General features: G+C 37.5%; 1 protein-coding gene across 2 annotated transcripts in view; it reads right to left on the bottom strand.

Annotated features, from left to right (window-relative positions):
* Positions 1 to 1,285: 1,285 nt before the first annotated feature.
* LOC110162786 (DENN/MADD domain containing 1B) overlaps positions 1,286 to 24,570 on the bottom strand; it is a 378,748-nt gene continuing 355,463 nt past the window's right edge. For both annotated transcript variants that reach the window (XM_055165337.1, XM_020927684.2), the window contains 4 exons: positions 10,978 to 11,057; positions 7,971 to 8,199; positions 7,117 to 7,377; positions 1,286 to 6,584 (listed from right to left, as the gene is read on the bottom strand). In XM_055165337.1, the coding sequence (XP_055021312.1) occupies positions 6,042 to 6,584; positions 7,117 to 7,377; positions 7,971 to 8,199; positions 10,978 to 11,057 (1,113 nt within the window). In that variant the 3' untranslated portion in view covers positions 1,286 to 6,041. The remainder of the gene's footprint in view (positions 6,585 to 7,116; positions 7,378 to 7,970; positions 8,200 to 10,977; positions 11,058 to 24,570) is intronic.

The raw sequence follows: 24,570 nt of genomic DNA on the forward strand, positions 1-24,570 counted from the left end.
CTGAGTGTTCAAAAATAGTTTACTCTTGTGCACTGATGTGGTTCAGCTTCTGTCGGACTGAAGGACACGACTCAGTGGAATATGAGTGTTCTCTCTGTGACAGAGGGATTTTCTGCTGATGGTGAGTCTGTTCTGTTCTTCTATTGTATTGGAGATGATTCATGTTAAACTTTTCAGAGATTATACGGAGTGTTTATATGAATGGACATATATTTTAGCCTCTTAGTGTTTTGGAGCTGAATTACTTTGAACTACTCAGTGTTTTCAGGCGTCCACACAGTGCCGGATCAGATCTGTACTCAAAAAAATTCGTGGGAGCTGGAGGCACCAGATCGTTCCGTCTCTGGAGTCGGATTAGTGTGGACGAACACTGCATCCACAACGAAAACCACTCCACAGATAGATACTAATGTGGACGGTGCCTAATAATAAAGCTTTACTCAAACGTGTGAATGAAACAAAACACAACTCCAAGTCTGATTTTGATTAAGTAACAACATTATAAAATGACTTAATGTTCACAAGTCACTTTTCTGTATTATTGTACTTTTGTACACTGCCAAAGTACTGTACCGTTAGATTGGACTATTTTTTTTACCAGTTTTTGAATAAATAACTTTTTTTTTCATGGAATTTGTTGAGATTAACATTGAATATTTGTGGAAAAGTGCAACTGGACTGGACCCAGCTTCAAGTTCACCTCCTGGACCCAAATATAAAGCTTAAAGAGGGGGTATTACACTTCTAACTGCTCAAACATAATATATTCTGATCACCATGTTAACTTTTATTGTTTTGCTCTCCATGCTAAGTCACTCCCCCTTCAGAGCACTATCACAACACTGAAACTGCACATCACCTCAGGTTTGTCAAGTTGCTTTGTCCAGTTCTATCATGTTTTTGTATATTTATGGAGAACTGTCATGTGGGAGCATGGGTGACATATTGAAGGCTTGTGGGCGGAGCCTTGTACAGCCAACCATAACGAGGGTTTGAACAGAGCATGGATGACCTCTAAAACCTCTTCAGGCATGTTTGTGATGAGGGAACATTGTTATAACACAGCAGACTTCTCCAAAAAGTCAATTTCACATAATACCCCCTCTTTAATGACACATATTAAAGTGTGCATAGACTGGCCTCGCCCGCTTTCTGCTCACGCACGCCCCCTGTCTGTGGAATGCATGTCGAACAGCAGCTCAACGCACAAAAATATATTAAAACTCCTCTAGACTAAATCACTCTTAAATCTACGCTGCTTTTAGAAAATGACCAGTGACTACAGTTGAAACAGTTACACATGTACCTCACTGTGTGCCCAAACAAGACAACACAGGGCAAAACTCAAATGTCCGTAAGGCATTGAACGTTACATAGTACAAACAAAGGCCAGGACAAAATCATTCAAATGTATAAAATCATAAATGTACCATCATTATTTTAAGTTAAATAGAAAGACATGACTGGCTTGAAATGATGAGAACAAAAGAGGCAGGAGGATTTGGTAAAAGGTCTCTGAGATTCTAGAGGAGCTCTTATTGTGTTCATTACAGTAAAAATAGTCACAACTAAAGAAATGAAAGAAGCAGACGGGAGCAGTGTAAAGATGTTATATAGAAGATCACCACTTTTCCACATACGGACAAAGTTGAAGTCTTAAATTTGATTTCTGTCTTTATTTTTCAAATTCATAGAAGATTTTTTTTTTCTACATGGCAACAAAAATGTGAATCTGAAAACAATGTCAAATTTGTAATGGCAGATGTCACAAATTGCAAACAAAAAGTTCTGGTATGGTTATGGTTAATTTGAACTTTTGGACTGTTCTTTCTGTCTGTTCTTGGTTTTTGTTTGTTCTGAAAAACAAAAGGACAGAAGAGGATTTGGTAAAAGTGAGAATGTGTGATTCTGGAGCTGCATTTATTGTATTCTTTACAGAAAATTGAATAAATTAAGTAAAAAAATAAATGCAATTAAAGACGCACAAGGTCAAAAATAGTAAAGGCGTTATATTAAAACTTTCTTTGTTGAACTTTCACACATGAACTTAAGATTTTGTGCCATTTATGTACTATTAATGTAATAATTATAATAAATGGTATTGATTGTTTAAAATATATAATACTGACTTTGTAAATTAGTATTAATAGATAAGATTAACTGTAGACACAAAGGTTACAGTAAAACTTCATTACCACTGGGGTTTTAATTGTCCATATTCTAAATTTTGTATTTCATCTTTTTTATTCAACTTTTTTTTTTTACTATGAAATATTTTTCCTCCTAGTTTGTGATTCATTTTTTAGGAATGGGCTGCCTGAAAATGCAGCCAGTATTAATATTGCACAGACTGACGAGGAAAATGGAAAAAAAAGCCTAAAAATATTACTGTACGTTTACACATCATGATGGAAGAATTTTGTCAAGATTTTCTCATTATTTGTGAATTTTACTATCATTTGTGAACTTTATGACAATTTGTGAATTTTTACGATAATTAGTGAATTTATAATAATTAGTGAATTTTTACGATCATTTTAAAATTTTACAGTAATTCACAAATGTTATGATAATTCACAAATTTTACAATAATTTGTGAATTTCTACGATAATTTGTGAATTTTAAGGTAACTTAAAATGAATCTGTTGGCCTTGTTATGGATTTTAAAATCAGTAAATATCGGTTCTGCCAAATATTGGTCATCGTCCACAATAGTGAGACAAATATTGAAATTTGGGAATGGCTAAAAAACAACAGCAAAAAAGATCTACATCATAAAAGTATTTACTTAGTGACAAGAAAGCTTTTCTGATTCTATAGCAGATTTACTTTGTGGTTTTATATCACCCCACTGCAATGCTGCTCCTGTCTGCTCCTGTCTGCTCCTGTCTGCTCCTGTCTGCTCCTCCACAGACATGTCCAGACTCTATAACACCATCATAGTGACTCCTCCTCCTCCTCTTCCTCCTCCTCTTCCTCATAGACCTTTGACACCAAACCCTCTCTCTGCCCGTGTACTGCCCGAGGAGCTGGTCCCTTCAGCGCCCCCTGTTGTCCGCCACGGCTCAGCGCGCCTCGGGTTAAACTCTACACACCGCTAGGTCACATATCAACTCCAGAAGTCCAAACAGAAACAGTACCTTCAGTGTGAAAATGACCTTAAGAGTTCATGTCCTGCTACAGTGACCAGTTCAATCATTTGTCATTAATGAAGTGAAATTCAAGATTTTTGTCTGTAATTATAGCTGAAAATGATGGCAAAGAATCAAAACATCCACCATTGATTAGTGGGCAACACACTTAACTCTCATGCCAGCTGTGTTTTCCTGAATATTGTCATTTTGCTTTTTTGTTTTTGTTACCATCATGGTTTAGTTGCACTTTCAGGATGACAAGTTGTTTAATAACCTGAAGACTGATGGTTCAAATCCTGCTCCAATCAGGTCATACTATCATTTTGTCCATCCCTTGACAGTATATATAAGTGGACATAAATAACCCGCTGGCTGCCACGTTCCAAATAGGAAGTGAGCATCGACTCTGGCTCCAATTCACTTTCTATTGAAAAAACTTCACCCCTCTCTCCGTAACTGCTGCTGTGAGCTTTGTCATTTTGGTCTTAAAATTTTCATATTAACTCACTCTACATGATCCTGCTGTTTTTATTTTGCTTTTTTGTCCATAAATCAAGACATAAACATCAGGCTCCTTCTTCCCCCAGCTTGCTCCTGCTAGCGTGAGGATGGGCGTTACCTTCAACAGTCCCTCTCCTGATTGGCTCTTTGGCTGCTATGAATTACAGATACGTAACTTTTCTCCAGTGTGGGTGACGTCACACTCACTTAGTCCACTTTTTCATACAGTCTGTGGTCCTTGGGCAAGACTCTTAGCCCACCTTAACCTAACCACAGAGGAGTTCTTTCTATATGTACCGTATTTTTCGGACTACAAGTCACACTTTTTTCATGGTTTGGGTGTTTCCTGCGACTTACACTCCGGTGTGACTTATATATTAAAATTTTCAGACTGACAGCTACGAGAGGTTCTAGGCTCGTGTGTCAGTATCTAGGACTACTTTTACTCCTGTACCACTGTCACTTCAGGCTCTACTGCGCATGTCTCCTGTAGAAATAACCGCTGTCTCGCTGCAAATAGTGAAATATGCAGTTGAAAACGGTAATCACGCAGCAGAAAGAACATTTGAAGTGAGCTGTGATTGACTAGTGGAAAGCAGGGATGGAGAATACAGCTTCACGGCAACTGGGCGGGTGTGCTGTGCAACTTTCCTGGAAGTCACTGGATGAATCGACAAAGCCTGAACTTAAATGACAATCGAAACCATCCTGTCGGGATTCAGAAAGGTCGAAATAATTCTAACTGGAACTGATGCAGAGTCTGACGACAGGGACACAGAAGAGGAAGCGGTGCTCTGTTTACCTCATGGATCTATGGTTTATCTCTGGAGGTTGCGCAGAAGTGACACAGAGGATGAAGAATTCAATGGATTTAGTGATTTGTAGTGAGAACGTGAGTTTGGTAAACTTATGTTCTGTTATTTATGCTGTAATTATGTGAATAACTGTTCATATGTGACATTAACATATTAACGCCTGTTCAGTCTGTTGTTCTCTGTTATTACTATAACATGGCTTTCAAGATGAAATGTCAGTTAATGATCTCTGATTTTACAAAATACATTTCCCCAAAAAGTGCGACTTCTTCTTTATTGCGCATTTTTTGGCTGGTGCGACTTAAACTCCAGAGCGACTTGTAGTCTGGAAAATACGGTACCCTTTATTTTATTTCATTGTCTTTTATTGACCTTTATTTGTCAGTGATTTTACTATCGACAGAGCTGTGTGAGCAGAGCTCACTTTGGTCCATTTAAAATAATAATAATGGAGAATTATTACACCAAAAATCTTGAACTCACGTCTGTCGTTGAATGATGTGTTTTAGTTGATCTTTGAGACTTAAACTGTTAATATATCTATAAAATCCATTCATATGTGAGGTATTGCGTTCTCCTGTACCAGATTCTGTTTTAAACCATAATCTGGCCACTGTATGACATCACAAAGTGGTAACTTCACCTCTAAAACATCTCCCCCACGCTGGCTGCATTCACACATAAACACTCCCGTACAATCCTGGAAATTTACCGGAAAACTGCCAGATCCGAAATGAAGGAAAATGTGTTCTGGCTTTGTTCACACACAGAGGTGGATAATACTCAACTACATTTACTTGAGTAACTTTGGAAAGAAATTGTACTTTTCAGAGAAGAAGTAGTAGTAGTAGAAGGTTTTTTTAATGGAAGTAACAGTACTCTTGATTGCTCCTAGTTTCGTTTTTTTCTCATTTTTGTGTCTGTTTCCTTTGAAAATACCAGATTGTGTGATTTTTAAATCTTTTTTAATCTTCAAGTTACATTAACCTCAAATTATAAATCCGATGTCACGTCCAGACAGTTTATCTTTAAAGGTGCACTATGTAACTTCTGAGGTAGATGGTCCACTACTTGCTTGTCTCCAGGGAGATGTTATTTCTTTGCCTGGAATGTTGCACAGTAGAGCATTAAACTATGGTATCTCGCATGTTTGTTAAATTTGAGTGTTTTATAGATAAAAAATACCATGTTTCCAGGCTTGCTTCTCCATAGATCTGACCATTAAGCAGTCTTCATTTTGATTACCAAGTTTATTTCTAAACTGCGGAAAAATTAAGGCAAAATAGTACCATCACCATGGAAACAAGCAGGTGGTCCGACCCTCCACCAGAAAAGTTAACCAGTGCACCTTTAAGTTACTCTTACTTAAGGAGTAGTTTTCCCAAATATTTTGTTTACTCTTTTCTTGGACCACTACTTTGTACTTCTACTTGAGTAATATTATTTTGACATAACGTTACTCTTACTTGAGTACAATTTCTGTCTTCTCTACCCACCTCTGTTCACTCATAACTCTGGAAGTTCTGGCAAAAAGCAGGAAAATTCCAGGATCAGACTCTATGTGTGAATGAAGCTCTGGAAAAACCTCTCTCACTTTTCCGATTTGCTGTTAACCTGTTGATGGCTGTTACAATTATTGAGTCCGCTTTGTATTTCTGACCCGAGACAGCATCCAATCTCTTCCAGAAGTCCTTGCACCTGTGTCCCAGCCTCTGTCACCCCCAAACACAAGCCCAGCCCCAGCAGACCCTCCTTACCCCCCTGACTCTTCTCCCACGGCACCTGCACGGATGAGTTCCTGGCCGGGCTCCCTTCTTTACTGCCCTGCCTGTGCAGCGCCCTCTCCTGGTAGGTGCGGGTGGTTTCTTTGGACAGGACCTTACGGCGCAGGACGCTGGTGGAGCCAGGCGCAGGGGGAGGGGCTTCCAGGGGCTCTGCATTGGGCTGTGGGTCTGATGAAGTCCTGGTTCGTCCTCCCAGCGTCGGAGAGGGGAGAGGGGAGGAGCTGACGGGGGAGGGGGGCGTGGCTCTGTGGTGCAGCATCGGGGAGTAGGAGTATCTGTCCTGGGGCTGGCGGCCGGTGGACAGACTGTCGTAGAAAGGAGGAGTTCGAGGAAGAGATCTGGAATAGTCCTGCAATAAAAAGAGGGCATTATTTTGTTATATTTGAATAATCAAATAAGAAAACAGTTCAGTAAAAGTTCCTCTTGCACTGGGATTGTCAGTGTAGCTGGGGGGATGGTCTGTAGTCAGTGGAGGCTGTGTCGAACAGTCCTGAGTTAGACATGGATCTCTAAAATGTCCTACATTTACAACACTTGATGTTCTTCTGCTTTATAAGGAGTCTCCAGGCCCGCCCAGAGACACAGCTCCTCCACTGCCCTGGTCTGCCCTGGAGCCTCCTCCCCCCTGTGGGACATGAACTCCTCTGAAAAGGACTGAGCTCTTCACACTATCACTGATGGAGTGCCCAGCCTTCTTGTGGTGGAAACTCATTTCAACTTATGCAGAAGATTATAAACATCTAGTTTGGTATATAATTGCTGTTAATATCAAATAAATCAAATTAAAAAAGCAACAGCTCAAGTAGGCGGCAAAACCTTCACCACAAACCTTACATACAAGTAGTCCATCTTTAAAATGACAGTAATCTTCAGTTCCTCACCTGTGCTCGAGAGACAGAGATCTTGATGGGGGAGGAGTGCGCCTGGACACTGGGGTTTGTGTTGGTGGTGGTGTTGGTGGTCTTGGAGGAGCTGGGGGGCTTCTTGGAGCTCTTCAGGCTGCTCTTGGTGGGCTGTCTGCGGGGAGAGGGCGGCAGGTGCTTCCCATGAACCGCACTGTCGTCCTGCCCCATGTTCCACCCGCCCTTGTCCTCCAGAGCGCCATCTGCAGGTCTGGAGTCACTGCACGTCTTTGGCTTCAGCTGCAACAGATACAAAGGAATTAAAAACAACTGCAGTAAGAAATACTTTTTTTTTTTTTTTAAATAACAGTCTAAATTGATAAATTGTATGTGAAATGACACTGAGCTTGTCTGTGGTTTTTGTGTGGGGCTCTGGGACTGAAGTGTAATTTCTCCATGTTTAGTTTTTATTATTCACCAAAAGTAGAGCTTTTGGTTGACAAAAACATCTACTAACCATAACCATAGTTTTAATTACATTTTAAAAGATTTTTTGTTTGTCAATAAAAATATAATATTGACAAAAATGATGACAAAATAAATCCGCTGCATGCTGTCTAGTGTTTTATTGTTTCATAATCATGTGCGTGGTTAGCATGCTAGTTGTTCTTGTTGTTCTTAGCTTTACTGTCACAGCAAAACTCTGCCCTGGTCTCTGAAAGCTGTGAAAAGTGCTTATAAACTCATGGCGGTGAATACTTGGGATGCTCAGAATGCATAAGGTAAGTGAGGTAGAACTTTGGAGCACTGCAAACTGTTCACAATGAGCTAGTTCCTTTAAGTCTCTTTTGCTTGAATTGCTAAATACATTTAAACCATGATAATAAACTTACAGGCCCGGTGTAGTCCAACTCCTCCATGGACCTGAAGAAGTCCAGACTCTTGGCAGCGCTCAGCTTGCCCTGCTCACCTACAGAGGTGGAGGTGGTGAGAGAGTCCAAGATCTCCTCCAGAAGGTTCATCTGCCCCGAGCTGGTGGAGTCTAGATCCAGGTCCAGAGACAGAGAGTCCTCACTGTCCTCTGTGTAGGAGCGCACGTCTGCACTGTCCTCTGAAGAGATCCTGGTTTGAAACAGAATTTTTTTAAAGGTTCTATATTACACAAAATTGTCTTTAAACCATGTTCTTAATGTTGTTACCTCTTCAAAAACAGACCTGGAGTTGTGTTTTGTTTCATTCCCACATGTTTGAGAAACTCGTTATTATTAGTCTGTCTACATCTCTAAGCTCAAAATGTTCTGTTCCACCTTGTGATGTCATGAAGTGGTAGTTTACTAATTAACAGCTCCCTTTTATGTTTTGTTTAGTGAAGATTGGAAATTCTGGGACTAAAATCATCCAAATGATTCTAGTGAAGGTGTGTGGAGTTTAAAAACACAGTGGACCTGTATTACCACATGACATCACAAGGTGGAATAGAGTGTTTTCTGTTTGAGAGAAGAACTAAAGAGCTTAAATGTGCAGGATTTGTGTATTAAATTTGTGTGAATGAAACAAAACACAACTGCAGAAACTAGTGTGACATGAGCCCTTTAACAGTGAGAGAAGATTAAGATAAGGAGCTCATCTTCCTGTTCTGGAAATGTAATTCTTCTACATTGCCTGTTTCAGAATGTTTAAAAGTTTGATGAAGGTTAAAACTATGGAACAATTGAATTCCACTTCCAAAGAATATGATAAAAGATGAACATAAAACATAGAAATATTTCTTTTTACATATGTCATATTATTAGTTTGGAAACATACTTTATTCTACTTTACATATTTGACAAACTTTATTCATTCTTTACTTGACATACTTTATTTACAGACTTTATTCTATTCAGTTCCAGAGTTAAAGAAGAAAAAGTTTCATTCACTTCAAGGTGCACTATGTCACTTTTGTGTTGGAGGGTCTGTCTCCATTTTTGTCTTCCTGATGATGTACAGTAAATGTTTTGCTTTAAATGTTTCTCAGTGTAGCATTAAATTTAATTATCTCCATGAAAACAAGCAGGAGATGCCACCAGACCAAGATACCGGTCAGATCTGTGTAGAGGAGGGCCCGCTGACTGCACATGTCTATATTCTTTGAACAATAAAAACACCCAGAACTGAATGAATGGTAGATGGATAAGTTTAATGCCACACTGTGAAACATTCCAGACAAAGCAATAAAATCTCCATGGAGACAAACATTTGACAGACCCTCTGCCAGAAAAGTTACACAATGCACCTTTAAGTAAAAAGTTGAGAAATTGTATTTTTAATAATAACATCACACTCTTGAACTTTTTGTTTTTTTGTTTGTTTGTTTTTTGTTTTGTTCTGTGTGTGATGTCTATAAAACCAAATGCATGTTGGATATTCATTCTCTGAACATTACAATACCTGAGACTTTTAATCATGACATGTTTGGAAAGTGTAAAGTTCAAGAAAAGTGGTCAGAAAAACCACAAGAGCTCGAGTGTATTCATGTGTCCACTTGGGGGCAGTAGAATCATAAGGAAACTCTCAAAGTCCCTTTAAAACCACTCATCTGAAGGACTTTCATGTAACAGTCAGTTCAACAAAAATACTTAACTAACTTACTGGCAGGGAGACTTTCAAAACAGAGCAACTGTTAAAGCATTTGAATAAAAAGACACAGACACAGAGATATCACATTTAAATTCGAGAAGAAGATGCAACTTTTTTGGTTGGGGGTGTGAAAATCTTTCATTCCCTTTCACCTAGTCTGGGATGTGGTGTGTTCTTCTATGCTGTTGTCTGTCACCTGCTTGATTCTTTACTCTGCCTGGAATGTTCCACAGTATGGCATTAAACATCTCTACCTTATATTTATTAAAGTACAGGTGGTTTTATATCAGAAAAACAGACATTGTGACTGTGAGCGGGGTCACTTCTCCACAGATCTGACCTGTAACTTGGTCTGGTTTGGTCCCCATGTAGATAGAAAGGTTTAATGCCATACTGCGAAACATTCCAGACAAAGCAATAACATTTCCATGAAGAAAAGCTTTTGACAAACCTTCACCAGAAAAGTTTTCATCCCATGTTGTTGTATGTGTGTGTGTGTGTTTCTCTATCTATGCATTCACTGCTTTTGCTTTAACCTCCGTTTAGTTACATTTTATTGAAATGACAATGAGAGACCTTTTAAAATATTCATACAACTAAAATACTTACAGATCAGTACTTGCTCATTTTCACACCACTATATTACTTATTTTCTATTTTATTTTGACATATTTGTACATACACATTTATATAATTATGCTTTCTTGACACCAATCTTTTTCTATCTTTTTTCTGCTTATTTAGAAATTATTATTACTATTTATATATATATATTTGTTTCTCTTTGTTATTCTATTATATTGTGATGTGTGAGCTACTGTGCCCAAGTCATTTCCCTTGTGGATCAATAAAGTTTGTCTAAGTCGAATTTGAAGTCTATACAGTAAATGTGTATGTTTCTCTGTTGTTTTCACACTAGTTTAAAGGTGCATTGTGTAACTTTTCTGGTGGAGGGTTCTTGCTTTGTCTGAAATGTTTCACAGTATGACATTAAACTTTTCAATCTTCATGGAGACCAAAAAAGAATAAGTTAGAGGTCAGATCTGTGGAGAGGCGACCCCGCTCACAGTCAGAAGATCTGTTTTTAGGGATTTTTGAGCGATAATAAAACACCCGTAATTGAGAAAATGTAAGATAGATCTGTTTAATGTCACACTGTGGAACATTCCAGACAGAGCAATGACATATCCATAGAAACAAGCGGACGGACCCCTAACCACAAAATTCTTCAGTGCACCTTTCATTTCAGTGTGAGTGAGTTATATAAGAGTGAGTTCGTACTTGCTGGCCGTATCGTCATCGTCCAGGCCGTAGCCCAGCTCCCGAGGGCCCACGCTCATAGGAGACTTGTTCAGACGTTGCTGTAAAAAAGAAATAATAAGTTAAAATAAATGAAAACTGTAAAATAACAGCTCAAATTCCATAGCTGATTGTCACTGAAATGCTAAAGCATACTATTGGTGTGTCCTTTGGCAAGGCACTTCACTCATCGGTGTACAATTGCAGTGTGTGAGACAGAATGGTCAAAGAGGCAGTTAGCATTGTTACCAGGGCAACCGTGGCATATTATATTATTTTAACACGATCAAATATGAGAAATTAAAGAGGGTGTATTATACAAAATCGATTTCTTGAGCTTTCTCCAATGTTATAACGTTGTTCCTTCATCAAAAACACAACTGAACACGTTTTAGATGTTGTCCATGAATGTTTGAGTAATTTTGCGATCTCTCCCGGGCTCTGTTCACACTCTATTTATGGTGAGCTGGGCCCGGTCAAGCAGAAGTAAACAGCAAGGCCAAAAATTCCAGTTAATGCATCTGATATAAAAATGTATTGAACAGATACATATGTACTCTAGTTTATGAAACTGTTGACCTTTTTTCTGTACCATTTTTGGTTCTAAAGTTCCATGTTTTAAACAGACCATGTATGAAACATGGAACAAAAATTATTTCCCAAATTTCAAAGACCTGCAAGTCATGTCAATAAATGGATGTATTTCATCATATCTTGTGTTATTCCATCTTTGAACTGTTGATGAAGGTACAGGATTTAAAAAAAAAAAAGTATTTAAAATGATAAAAATTAGCTTGGAAGGACTGACATATTTTATAGAAATAGTTTCCTTTCATTTTGAAGTAATATTAAAGAATTTGGAAGAAAAAAGTTGACAAATGATGTAAAATCCTGCACCTTCTACTTGTTTGCACAATTTTCCCTCCGTTACTTTTCCCTCCGTTACCATGACCTTTCTTAATAAAAAATCTCATGAGTCAAAAAGTCAGAGGTTTTTCAACCTAATCTTGTACCATATGGTAGAAAACTATATGAAGCAAATATTCAAACCAGTTTGTTAAGGATATGGAAGTGAGAACCAAGAGTTATCACTGTTTGGATTTATTGCCCAAAAAGTGCTGCATATTTCATTCCCTCCGTTACCGACATGAGTTTTAAAAATTTTTGTCAACAACTTGAAAGAATATCACAGGTTTAACTTGACCCTGTTGGAGTGTAACTCTTTCCTACATTCTGATACTTTACTTATTTCAATAGTCCCTCTAGTTTCTGAATAAAGAGACATTTGAATGTCAAAAATCTGCCCCTGTTTCCCTCCGTTACCACTTGACCGGACCCAAATGTAAGATTCTGTACAAGGCTCCACCCACAAGCCTATGTCGCCCATGCTCCCACACGACAATTCTGCATAAAACAACAACAACAACAACAACAACAAAACATGATACAAAACTGTTCATTGCAACTTGACAAACCTGATGTGACGTGCGGTAGTTTCATACTGATTGTGTTGTGATAGCGCTCTGAAGGGGGTGTGAGTTAGCATGGAGAGCAATCTGAGGGGATTTTTCGTTCTATATAGCATTTTCAAAACAATAAAAAGTAACATGGTGTTATGTGTGAGCAGTTAATACCCCATAGAAGTGTAATAGTCCATCTTTAATCCATATTTGCCAGTTGTTCTCCAATGTTGTCACTTTCTTAGGCCAATTAAAATCCAAACTATTTTTATTATTCCGAAAAATACTCTTAGGAGAAAGCTGCTTAAAGCTCTGTGAATAGAAGCCGTTCTTAATTACGAAAGCGGTACCAGCCAGACACGGGGAAGGGGGGAAAGTGGCAGTACATCCATAAAAGTTTCGGGGGAGGAGCCGGGAGCGGAGTCCACTTAGAGGGCTTCGTTCCTGGGCTAAGCGTGACCACATGCGGGGGTAGCTCCAGGCAGTCGTAAAGGGTACGAGGGGAGAGGGGCTGGTGTCTCTAAACAGGATTTTAATAGATCCTGTGTCAGAACTGTAAATGTGAGGGACAGAGCAGCTGAGGGACAGGCACCTGCATACGCCGAAAACCAAACACGACGAGACACTACGGCAATCTGACCATGTGTTAGAAGATAGAGAGAAGGTAAATGTTATTAGGCTCTTAAAAAGAACCTAATAAATTATCGTAAGACCAAATGAACCTCACTGGACTATTACAAGCAAGAAGGTACAAGAGGAAATCCAAAATGCAGCACATAACTTATTTCAATCACAATGTTACTTTGAAAATGTTAGACTCGCTTTGTTTTACTTTTGGTTTTTTCCGCTCTGGATTTGCATTCCATTTGCTCTCTGCACTAAGGCACTCCCCCTTCAGTCAGTGTGCACATGCAGGGCGTATGTTTTTCAGCACGATAACAACCAATATTTAAAAATATTAGAGGTGAGATGAGATACAATTTGCACGAGACGAGACACAAGACTAGATCTACAAGAACAAAACAAGATGAGGTTCTTACTTTATTTAGGCTTTAATAAATATACTGTGCAATTCAGTTCCCAGTTTTAGCCTCACTATTTTTATTTACTTTATTTAATGTTTCTGCTGATGCAAGATGCTGATTTCTGCAAATCTAACCACAAAGTTTGTAATTAAATATGTCTGAACCACAAGAAGATCACAAGAATGTCCTTAAGAACAGAGTGAGGCGGCTAACAGCGCTACATGTGCTAATAGAGCTACACGTGCTAACAGAGCTACACATGCTAACAGCGCTACACGTGCTAACAGAGCTACACATGCTAACAGTTACAGGTGCTAGCAGTGCTACTCGTGCTAACAGCGCTACACATGCTAACGCTGCTACACGTGCTAACTCCGCTACGCGTGCTAACAGAGCTACGCGTGCTAACGGCACTACACGTGCTAACGGCGCTACACGTGCTAACGGCACTACACGTGCTAACGGCGCTACGCGTGCTAACAGCACTACACGTGCTAACGGCGCGACACGTGTTAACAGAGCTACACGTGCTAACGGCGCTACACGTGCTAACAAAGCTACACGTGCTAACAGAGCTACACGTGCTAACGGTGCGACACGTGTTAACAGAGCTACGCGTGCAAACGGCGCTACACGTGCTAACAGAGCTACACGTGCTAACAGAGCTACACGTGCTAACAGAGCTACACGTGCTAACAGAGCTACACGTGCTAACAGAGCTACACGTGCTAACAGAGCTACACGTGCTAACAGAGCTACACGTGCTAACAGAGCTACACGTGCTAACGAGCTACACGTGCTAACAGAGCTACACGTGCTAAGCGCTCGTAAAGCGGGTGGTTTGGAGGTGAGTGGTGCACTGGGCCTCTCTGCTGTGATGAGGAGAGGTGTTTATTAAAGCAAGCTGAACCCGAGCTCCGGCCGCGCTCGCTCCCCCGCTCTGATCTCTGCAGCGTCCGAATGACAGGGGCGAGCGACAGGGGGGCAGGGCCGCTCCTGTCGCAATTTGTCATGTTCGCTGCAGCCCCAGGAACCGGCTATTTACAACAAGGAGCATTTTACGATTGGAAATTTGGAGCAGAGTCGCACTGAGGAGCCCTGACTGTTTTTTTTTCTCTGCCGTTTAAATGGAACATGCTGTTTTGATTTGGAGACGTGAGGGTCTAAGTATGTGACTCAGGACGCGCCGCTGCTGCTTAAAGAGCTGTCAAAGCCAACAACAAGAGCCAACCTGAAGGCTCTTTAGTGAAGAACAGCAGACGTGTGTTACAGGAAATGTTATGTGATCTTATAAATACTTAAAGATAAAATAAAGACACTGTGTAACTTTCTCAAGATGGGACATCACCTGTTTTATTTCCACGGAAATAAAAAGTTCAGAACATTCTCCTTGACCAAATAAGAGCCAGGCTGGAGGAGATCCAAACCCGCTCAGAGTAAGGACGCGTGGTGTTCTGTCTATAGTTTGGTTAAAAAGTTACATACTGTGGCTTTAAGAATATAAACAACAATAATGCATTAGTCTCATACAGTATGTTTGCATTTTTTCAATCCTATACATTAATAATTCACTCCACACTCCAAAAAATGTATGGTATTATTTTGGCCACAGCTGCCCTGGGACAGTCAATGTGAAGAGTCTTTAGTGAAGAACAGGAGACAAATGAGAGATCAAAAACACAAACAGATGTGTGTGTGTGTGTGTGTGTGCGTGTGTGTGTGTGTGTGTGTCTGTGTCTACTGAAATACTTAGGTGCATTGTGTAACTTTTCTGGTGCAGGGTCCGTCAAATGTTTTTTTTGATGGAGATGTTCTTGTTTTGTCTGGAATGTTTCACAGTATGGCTTTAAACCTTTCTATCTCCATGGAGACCAAACCAGACTCAGTTACAGGTCAGATCTGTGGAGAGGCGACCCCGCTCACAGTCAGAATGTCTGTTTTTCGAGGTATTTTTGAGGTTTAAAACCACCTGTAACTGAATAAATGTAAAGTAGATCTGTTTAATGTCACACTGTGGAACATTCCAGTGGCATCTCCATAGAAACAAGCAGGTGATGGACCCTAAACCAAACCTTTAATAAGAATAATAATGTATGAATCTTAAAGAGCACTTTTCCAAACACTCAAAGGTCCTTTACAGTTTGGTGCATTGTGTTTAAATCCATTTTGTCTTTTTCTTTACTACAAAACTCATCATTAAATCTTGGGTGGTTGTCATGGTGAGTTGGATTATCTAGATCTCCTCCAACTGACAAAAAAAAATCTTTGGGACATTGTTTTCCATAACTGCTGTGAGCTTCTGTCATCCATCCACTTCACACTCAGTCGAGGTAAGACTGTAGCCACGGCTGCCCTGGGACGGACTGACAGAAGCGAGGCTGCCAGTCTGCACCATCGACCCCTCCGCTAATCACTTACTGACATCACATTCATACTGGGCCAGGTGTCTTGCCTGAGGACACAACATTAGAGCTACTGCAGGTTTTCCCAGTGATCTCCCGTCCAGCCCCAGCCCCGTTTAGTTTAAGAAATTAGACGCTAACGGGGAATGTCAGGCTTTTATGGCCAATTATTTCTGAATGAGCTACAGTGACATTTAGCCAAATAAACAGGAACAATCTGGTCTTAAAAACTGTGGATTTTTTATATTTGAGAACTTCATATTTGACAGTTCCAGTGTTAAGAAGCAGACAGTGTTAAATCTGAAATAATGCAGTTTTTTTTTTTTTCCAATAGGCTACAATTTTAATGAAGAAAAGACTGCATTTTAAGACCAGATTTTTACATTATATGACATTTATATCTTAAGCAACGTGCAAAATCTGTCTTCATTATGGCATTATTTAATTTCACTATAAAGATCATCCATATGTTATATGTTATATCTGGAAATGTGGAAACTTTTGATGTAATTTTTTATGAATCAAACATCTGTATCAAATCGATGCACAATACAAGGAATTAAGTTAATTATGTGAAACAATGAATTTACTTAGAATTTTAGCTCTGCCTGCACTGCAAAAAACTCAATCTAGTCAAGTTAAGATGACTAGAATTAAGTTTTATCATGATTTGAGTAAATTTCACTTCACAAGTAAAACAATCTAGAGTGATCCATCAGCCAGTTTCACTTTGTAGAAACCGTCTGACCTCGCAGTGTTAGGATTCGTTCACTTGACGGTAGGCGGGTACTTTTTATTATTTAACCAATCTTTGTTATTTGGTCGTGACGTATGTAATGCACCGCTAACGGGGCTAACTGGTATATTAAGCTTTTCCCAAATCCCGTAGGAAGAAAGACAATAACGTCTTTCCTCTTGATAAAAACATTCTCTTTGTTCCGACTTTAAATCCTCGATCTTGGGAATCGTTGCCAACACAGAATATATGTCTCTTCACTGATTGGCTGGTGCCTGAACTCACACTTCTGGGGTTTTTCAAACTGTCTATTACAGGAGTGTCAAACATACGGCCCGGGGGCAAGATCTGGCCCTCCAAGACCTTTAATGTGGCCCTCGGCTGATTTTCTACAAAAATATTTTTATGATATTTTCTATTAAAATCTTGTTAATTTTCTGCGTTTTTTATCACAGCAGCGTCTCCAGCGTCTCTGTACGTGGCCCCTCCCACCAGAGCAGCACAAATGAAGACTTGTCTCTTTAAAAACGTTCTTAAAGGACGATCGTTTTGACTGTTGACCGTGACACCCTCATCAGAAAAATGTCCAACATGAACAATTGGAGCCGAGTGCAGGATTTTACAAGAAAAACTGACTTATTCCTGTTTACATCCAAGTTCATGTTAAAATATTGTGTTGAAATTGCATTTTTCTTAAAGTTTCAGGTTGTTCATAATATTATAATATTTTGTAAAAGAAAGAGTTCATCGATTTAAAAAGATTTCTGTAATAGATTTGTGTTTCTCTGCACAAATATTTGAACTTATGTCATATAAACCCCAAAAATAACAATGAGTTTTCTGATCCGGCCCCTTTGGGATCAAAGAAGGTTGGATACGGCCCTCGGACCAAAATAAGTTTGACACCCCTGGTATAGTGTATTCTGACTCCTGACCTAGTCTCTGGAGAGAAATAAAATTGAGTGGAGACACTAGGTGGCACCAGACTGGCTAAAAACAATCTGTGAGTGGAATGAGAATTTTGTACTTAAAATATGAAACTACATCTTGTTGTATTTCAAATAAGAAAAACAACTTTTTTGCTCTTAAAAAAACCCAAAATCGACTGTTGCTTGAGTTAAGAAAAACACCCTTCATCCTTTAGTAGATCATTTGACTTGTCAAGTTGAATTGACTCAAATCAAGTCAAATGTTTTTAATTTCAGTCATTTTAACTTAACCAAGCTCTTGTTTTTTTCCTGCGTGTAGACTCTGACTTCACTGGAATATTTGTCAGCTTTCTGTTACCAGCTCACGGAAAGCAAAAATGAAAAAAAGGCGATGTATTTTTTGTCCTCTTTCTCCTCTCTTGTTCTTGTTGGTGTGACAGATCCCACGCTCGTGTCCCGTCTGCCTCTCCGTCTCGTCTCTCGGTGACAGAGCAGTCAGTCCAGAGCGTCAGATGCCCTCCCTCGTCTGATCCAAACAGAAAACCCCGTTCTTACATGTCTGCCATTTCACTCACACCGAGACACAACAGCACACGAGATCTGCAAGTCCAAATCACATTCAGTTTGTCCAAAAAAACGTTTTCAACTATTTACATTTTAGAATCGAGACTTTAGAATCCTCATTTTTACCCTCTTAAAACGAGTTCATTTGAAACAGTTTGTATTTTGTATCCAAATTATTCACCACGATGACTTTAGAAACACTTTTCACAACTTTCAGAGCCCAGAGTAATGCTAACAACCACTAGCATGCTAACAACAAACTTACAGGAGTGTTATTTCACGACTTTTTACCAGATTTTTTCCATTTATTTGCTTCAATTTGCTCTTGACATCAAAATAAGTCACCTATTATTATTATTATTATTATTTATTGTCCGAGAATCAGGAAGTGCACTGTTAGCATGCTAGTTGTTGTTAGTTTTTCCGCGATGGCCTTTGAAAGCAGTGAAAGATTGACTTGTGTGTTGATTTGGCGGAGGACGTGTTTTTTAAGGTCTTGTTTGGAGTCATGGTGCGTGATTAGGAAGTGGGCGTTAGCATGCTAGTTGTTGCTAAAGTCCCTCAAACTCGGCTCCGGTCTGCTGAGAGTGTGAAAAGTCTTTATAAGTGATCACGGTGAGTAATGAGGACGTTCTGAATGCGTAAGGTGAGTGAGGAAGAACGTTGGACTTTGGTTTTAAATGGACGAGTTCTGTTTTTTTTTATGTTTTCAAGACGTTTTTAAGAAGTAAAAATCAGGTACAGACACTTTCATGTTTTGGTTGGATTACAGATGTATAAAAATCAGACTTCATTTGTAGTTTTGTGATGATTGGGAGCAGCTCTGGTTGGACGTGTTTACGAGGCTCCAGCAGCAGCACACGGGTCTGATCCAGGACCGGGAATCTGGAGGGAAAGACGGAACGCAGCACTCTTTCCTCTTAGAGTTTTTACAGATGAGGAATGAAAAGAAACACATTTAAAGCTCCATATTAAGACGTTTTCTGATCTATTTTAGCTATAATCTTGTTTCCTCATCACACACAGAGCTGCAGTTGTGTTTTGTTTCATTCACACGTTTATCACACAAACTCTGCGCACACTGTTTCTTCTACAAACTGAAAACACTTTGTCCAAAATTTTTAATAAAAGTTGTAATAATGGCACTTTATATTTGAAAATGCTGTATTTTAATTTCAGTACAGAGATCGTCCTATATGTTGTACTAGCAGTGTTGGGGAGTAACAGATTACATGTACCAGAGTTACAGTTACTGTTTCAATGAGTGGTAATTGGATTACAGTTACTTTGTTGAAATAAATGGATTACATGGCTTTATTTTCCTGTTTTCACATTTTAGGTTATATCCCTTTTTTGTTTATTACTTAATTTCAGTAATTCCACTCATTGTCTGAAACCCAAACAGAACGTGTGTCTTTGTGGTGGATCCCTCTGCCACCGCTCCATAGTGTCAGTATTATTTAATTTTCATTATTATTTACATTAAGTTAATTACACTACACATAATTTAATGCTTTTATTTAGACTTATGTTCTAATTTGAGTGCACACATTTTATTTAATATAAGTCTAATTTACTTACACTTGTTCTTTTTGTTTTTTTTCAAAGGGGGGGAGCACTATTTAGTTTGTTAAGTTAATTAAGTTAAGTTAATTTGTTTAGTTTGTGTTAAGGTCACGTTATTATCACGTTATTATTTTCTTTGTTATATTTATTTATTTGATTAAGTTATTGGTTTAGTTAGTTAATTAATTAGTGTAATTCCTCCTCTTGTGTTTAGTTTTAGTTGCTCCTCAGGTATTTAAACACCTCTGTTCCTTTGTCTGGTCAGGTTAGTTTTGTTCTGTTCAGTTTGATTTTGAGTTACCCCAGTTGGGCCCAGCTTTTTTGTTAATAATTTGCCTAATTTGAGCCTTTGTTAAATTATATCTTTTTTGACTTTATTAAATTTAAACTTATTTATATACCTTGTTTTTGCCTTTCTGTTTGGTCCACTACAGTCTTATTAACGTTGGTGGTGTCAGTCACACAATAAACGAGGTTGTTAATAATCGTCGTAGTTAATAATCTGATTCTGCATCATTCTGAGTAAAAAACATCAAATATTACTGATTTTTACTGAGCTAGAACCTTTGTGTTTGTACTGAAAGTTTTTTTTTATTTATTTTTTATTAAACGATATATGACAGTAACAGTAGTGTGGACATATTTTAAAGCAGCAGTGATCTCATATAAAATCATTTCTCTATCAATAATATTTTTAATACAGTTAAAGAAAGACTGGGTTTTTTATTTTCTTTAAGCAGACAAAACATCTTACGTTAATATCCTCGTCTTTGTTTCTCTACAGTAAAACAAAAGTCTGTTCATGGAGACTTGGGCTCAACAAACAATTTGAAGAAAACAAACAAGAATTTTCAGGATGTGGTTGGTACATTCATGTAGTTTTAAAAAGCATGACAATATCAAGTAATCCAAAGTATTCAGATTACATTATTCACTGAAAGTAACTTAATGCATTATGTTACAAACTACATTTAGGGGTATGTAATCTGTAATCTGTAGGGGAATACATTTTAAAAGTCACCTTCCCAACACTCTGTACTAGTTATGTTATATGAAAATGTGGAAACTTTTGATGTTTTTTTTAATTGATTCAAACACTTGCATTTTTTATTTTATTTTATTTACAACAAATAAAATGAAAATTATTTAAAATGTACATGGTTACTATAATACTACTAATAATTTCATGACGCAGGATGAAAGTTGCTAATAAAAAAAAATGTATGTTGACATCAAATTTCATTAACGGACTAATAAATAATGATGTAATATTTGGAATTGTTAAATTAAAATATCTAAGACGCGATTTAAAATTTTTCAACTTAAAATAAAATAAAGATGTTTTCAGGAGCAGCCAGTCTGAGTTTCATGCGAGGCCTTGGGTTTGTGTAATGACTTTTATGTTTAACTGTATATGCTGTACATTGTTTAACTGTATACGGTTCCACTTTGTGATGTCACGTGGTAATAAACAGGAAACAGGAAGTGCTCCACCTTCATTAGAATCATTTGGATCATTTCAGCCCTTTAATCTCTACTCATCTAAAAATATTAGCAATAAATTAACACATTTTATAAGTTTCGCTTTTGTCTCCCCTCCTGTTTCTCTCTACATAAAGTCACTCCCCCTTCAGAGCACTACTCACACACTACTATCAGGTTTGTCAAATTATAGTGTGTTGTTTTGTATCGTGTGTGTGTGTGTATATTTATGGAGAATTATCGTACGGGAGCATGGGTGACGTAGGATTATGGGTGCGCCGTAAGGAGGGTTCGAACAGGGCCTGGGAGAGATCACTAGATTACTCAGACATGCACGGGTGACGTCTAAAACCTCTTCATTTTGCATAATACCTCTGCTTTAAAGGCGCACTGTGTAACTCTTTCTGTCTGGAATGTTTCGCAGTATGGCTTTAAAACTTTCTATCTTCATGGAGACCAAAACAGATGAAGTTACAGGTCAGATCTGTGGAGAGGCGACCCCGGTCAGTCAGAATGTTTGTTTTTTTGAGGTATTTTTGAGCTCTAAAACCACCTGGAATTGAATAAATGTAAAGTAGAGCTGTTTAATGTCACACTCTGGAACATTCCAATGACATCTCCATAGAAACAAGCAGGTGACAGACCCTCAACCGAAAAGTTACACAGTCATCTTTAATTATTCATGCTTAATTAAGACAAATTCAAGTGTAGTAAAGTTCTTCGTATAGATTGAATCATGTTGTGAGGAGTGACACTGAGGCGCAGTTCACCACAGTGACCAGAAGATGGCACTTTTGCTTCAGGGAGAGAGCGGAGCCGAGAGACAGAATCCAGCATCGGAAAATATCGGAATTCCATAGAAAACCGTTGAGGATTTAAAATGCAAAACTACACGTATATACGGCTTCTAGATGATAACAGGACATAGTGTATTTTCTATAGGTTAAAGACTTAAATAAATGAAACAGTGAATGTTGTATTCTTAAATATTGATCATTTTGAGACAAAGTGGATTCATTTCATACATAAAGCCAAAGAAACATGCAAAATCTGCTCCTGGAAATTATTAAATGAGAAAACGTCATATTTCAGAGTTTTAGAGTTTCAGTACACAGATGTTTATAGTTTTTAATATCACATGAAGTATTTTTTGTAGTCTTAAAATTGTAATTACATAAGAGTGAAGTGTGTAGCGTCTCATAATGAAATATAAGAAACAAGTCTGATTTTATGGTGTTTTTTACATTTGAATTTCAGTACAGAGATGCTTCTAGTTTTTAATCGGATATCATGTATTTTCTATTGTCTAAAATCTTAATTAAATGAAAGAGTGAAAGATGCATTCCTCTATAATTATACTTTTGAACCATTGTAGTATCTCACTATGACATGTAGCTGAAAAAACAAAGCAAAACAAAAAAAACCCGGAAAATCTGGTCTTGAAAACTGTGAAATTTTTATATTTTAAAACTTAAAATTTGAGAATTTACTGTTTAAATATGATATAATGTAGGCTGTTATCTATAGGCTAAAATTTTTTAAATAAAAAAAAAAAAAAAAAAGCATTTTGAGACAACGTTTTGACATTTTTATCTTAAGAAACATGCAAACTCTGTCTTAGTAATGGCACTTCATATTTGAGAATGCTGTATTTTGATTTCAGTACAGAGATCGTCCTATACTGGTATGTTATCTTATATGAAACTTTTGATGTCATTTTTTTTGAGTGAACTAAATGTGTATTTTTATTTAATTTGATTTACAACAAATAAAATGAAAAGAATTAAAAATATAAATGGTTACTGTAACACGGAATTTAATGACGCAGGATGAAAGTTACTAATAATGAAATTCATGTTGACATCAAATTCATCATCATCATTAAATGTAATAAATAATTATGTATATATCTGTAATTTTAAAATATTTTTTAAGCATGTGAGATGTGATTTTCCATTTTACAAGATGTTTTCAGAAGCAGCCAGTCTGTTTCACGTGAGGCCTTGGGTTTGTGGAATGACTTTTACACATTATCTAGATCTTGTTTTACTTGTTTAATTGTATAATGTATATTTTATGTTTAATTGTAAATGCTGTAAATTGTTTTATATTATATTGCATTTTTTAATCCCTGTAGTCTTTAGTCTTTAGTGTTCTGAAAAACACTTCAAATAAAATGGGTTCCAAATATCAGGAGAGGCTCAAACAATCAAACTGATGTGAGGAGAGTTTCAGTGTAAATGCAGCTGCTTAAAGTGCATATAAAATGACAGGTGCATATAAAATGACAGGTGCATATAACATGACAGGTGCATATAACATGACAGGTGCACATAGCGTGACAGGTGCATGTGATTATAAGTTTAGTGTGGTGAGATCTGTGTTTTTCATGAGTCCAGAGGGAGTTTGTGGAGAATCTGAGTTTTAATAAAAGGAATCCCTCTGTATCACACAGTATCTACGTCATCAACCACACACAGTTCTGTCTCAAATACACTTTAAACATTCAATTAAAATAATATCAGTCATTTTAAATATTTGCATTTGTCACATTCAATATTGTCCCTTTTTAACACTAGGGTAAAAAGGACTACAAACATGGAATACTTCTAAACTGATAAACCAAAATATGATTAATATAACATGACAGGTGCATGTGACAGGTGCATATAACATGACAGGTTTTTATGTTTTTGTGATTGTATTATTATTTTGTAATTATTATTAAAACTTTACTTTGGCCCTTTTAGATTATGAAATTATTTCTAAACTGATAAAATGAAACTGTTAAACTAATTCAATGACATGACAGGTGCACATAACATGACAGGGGCATGTGACAGGTGCATATAACATGACAGGTGCAGGTTTTTATGTTTTTGTGATTATAACTTTAGTTTGGCCCTTGTTTACATTATGGTAAAAAAAATATTAAAATATTAAAAGATTATTGAATTACTTCTAAACTGATCAAATAGAAGTGTTAAACCGATTCAGTAACATGACAGGTGCATAGAACATGACAGGTGCAGGTTTTTATGTTTTTCTGATGATATAAATGGTTTGGGTAAATAGAGTTTTAATTGTATAAGTCCAGTGGGAGTTTGTGGAGGATCTGAGTTTTCTCTCACTGCCTCAACAGAATTCTATCCACAATCCAGAGACAGTTTAAACATGAATTTAACATCATTTTTATTTGAATATATTTTAATTTGTTTTTATTTTGTTTTATTTTATTGTTCTGGCCCGTATTCACTTTATGGTAAAAAAAAAAAAAAAAAAAAAAAAAAGAATGCTAAAAATGATGGAATTACTTTTACGTCACATCTACTCCTGACATTGATTAAAAAAGAAAAGAAAAAGATAAACCAAAATTGAACTAATTCAGCTGGTTCAGTATAATTAATATAA

Source organism: Boleophthalmus pectinirostris, unplaced genomic scaffold, assembly GCF_026225935.1.
Source record: "Boleophthalmus pectinirostris isolate CB_2022bp ecotype Guang Dong unplaced genomic scaffold, ASM2622593v1 HiC_scaffold_7, whole genome shotgun sequence".
Classification (NCBI taxonomy): domain Eukaryota; kingdom Metazoa; phylum Chordata; class Actinopteri; order Gobiiformes; family Gobiidae; genus Boleophthalmus; species Boleophthalmus pectinirostris.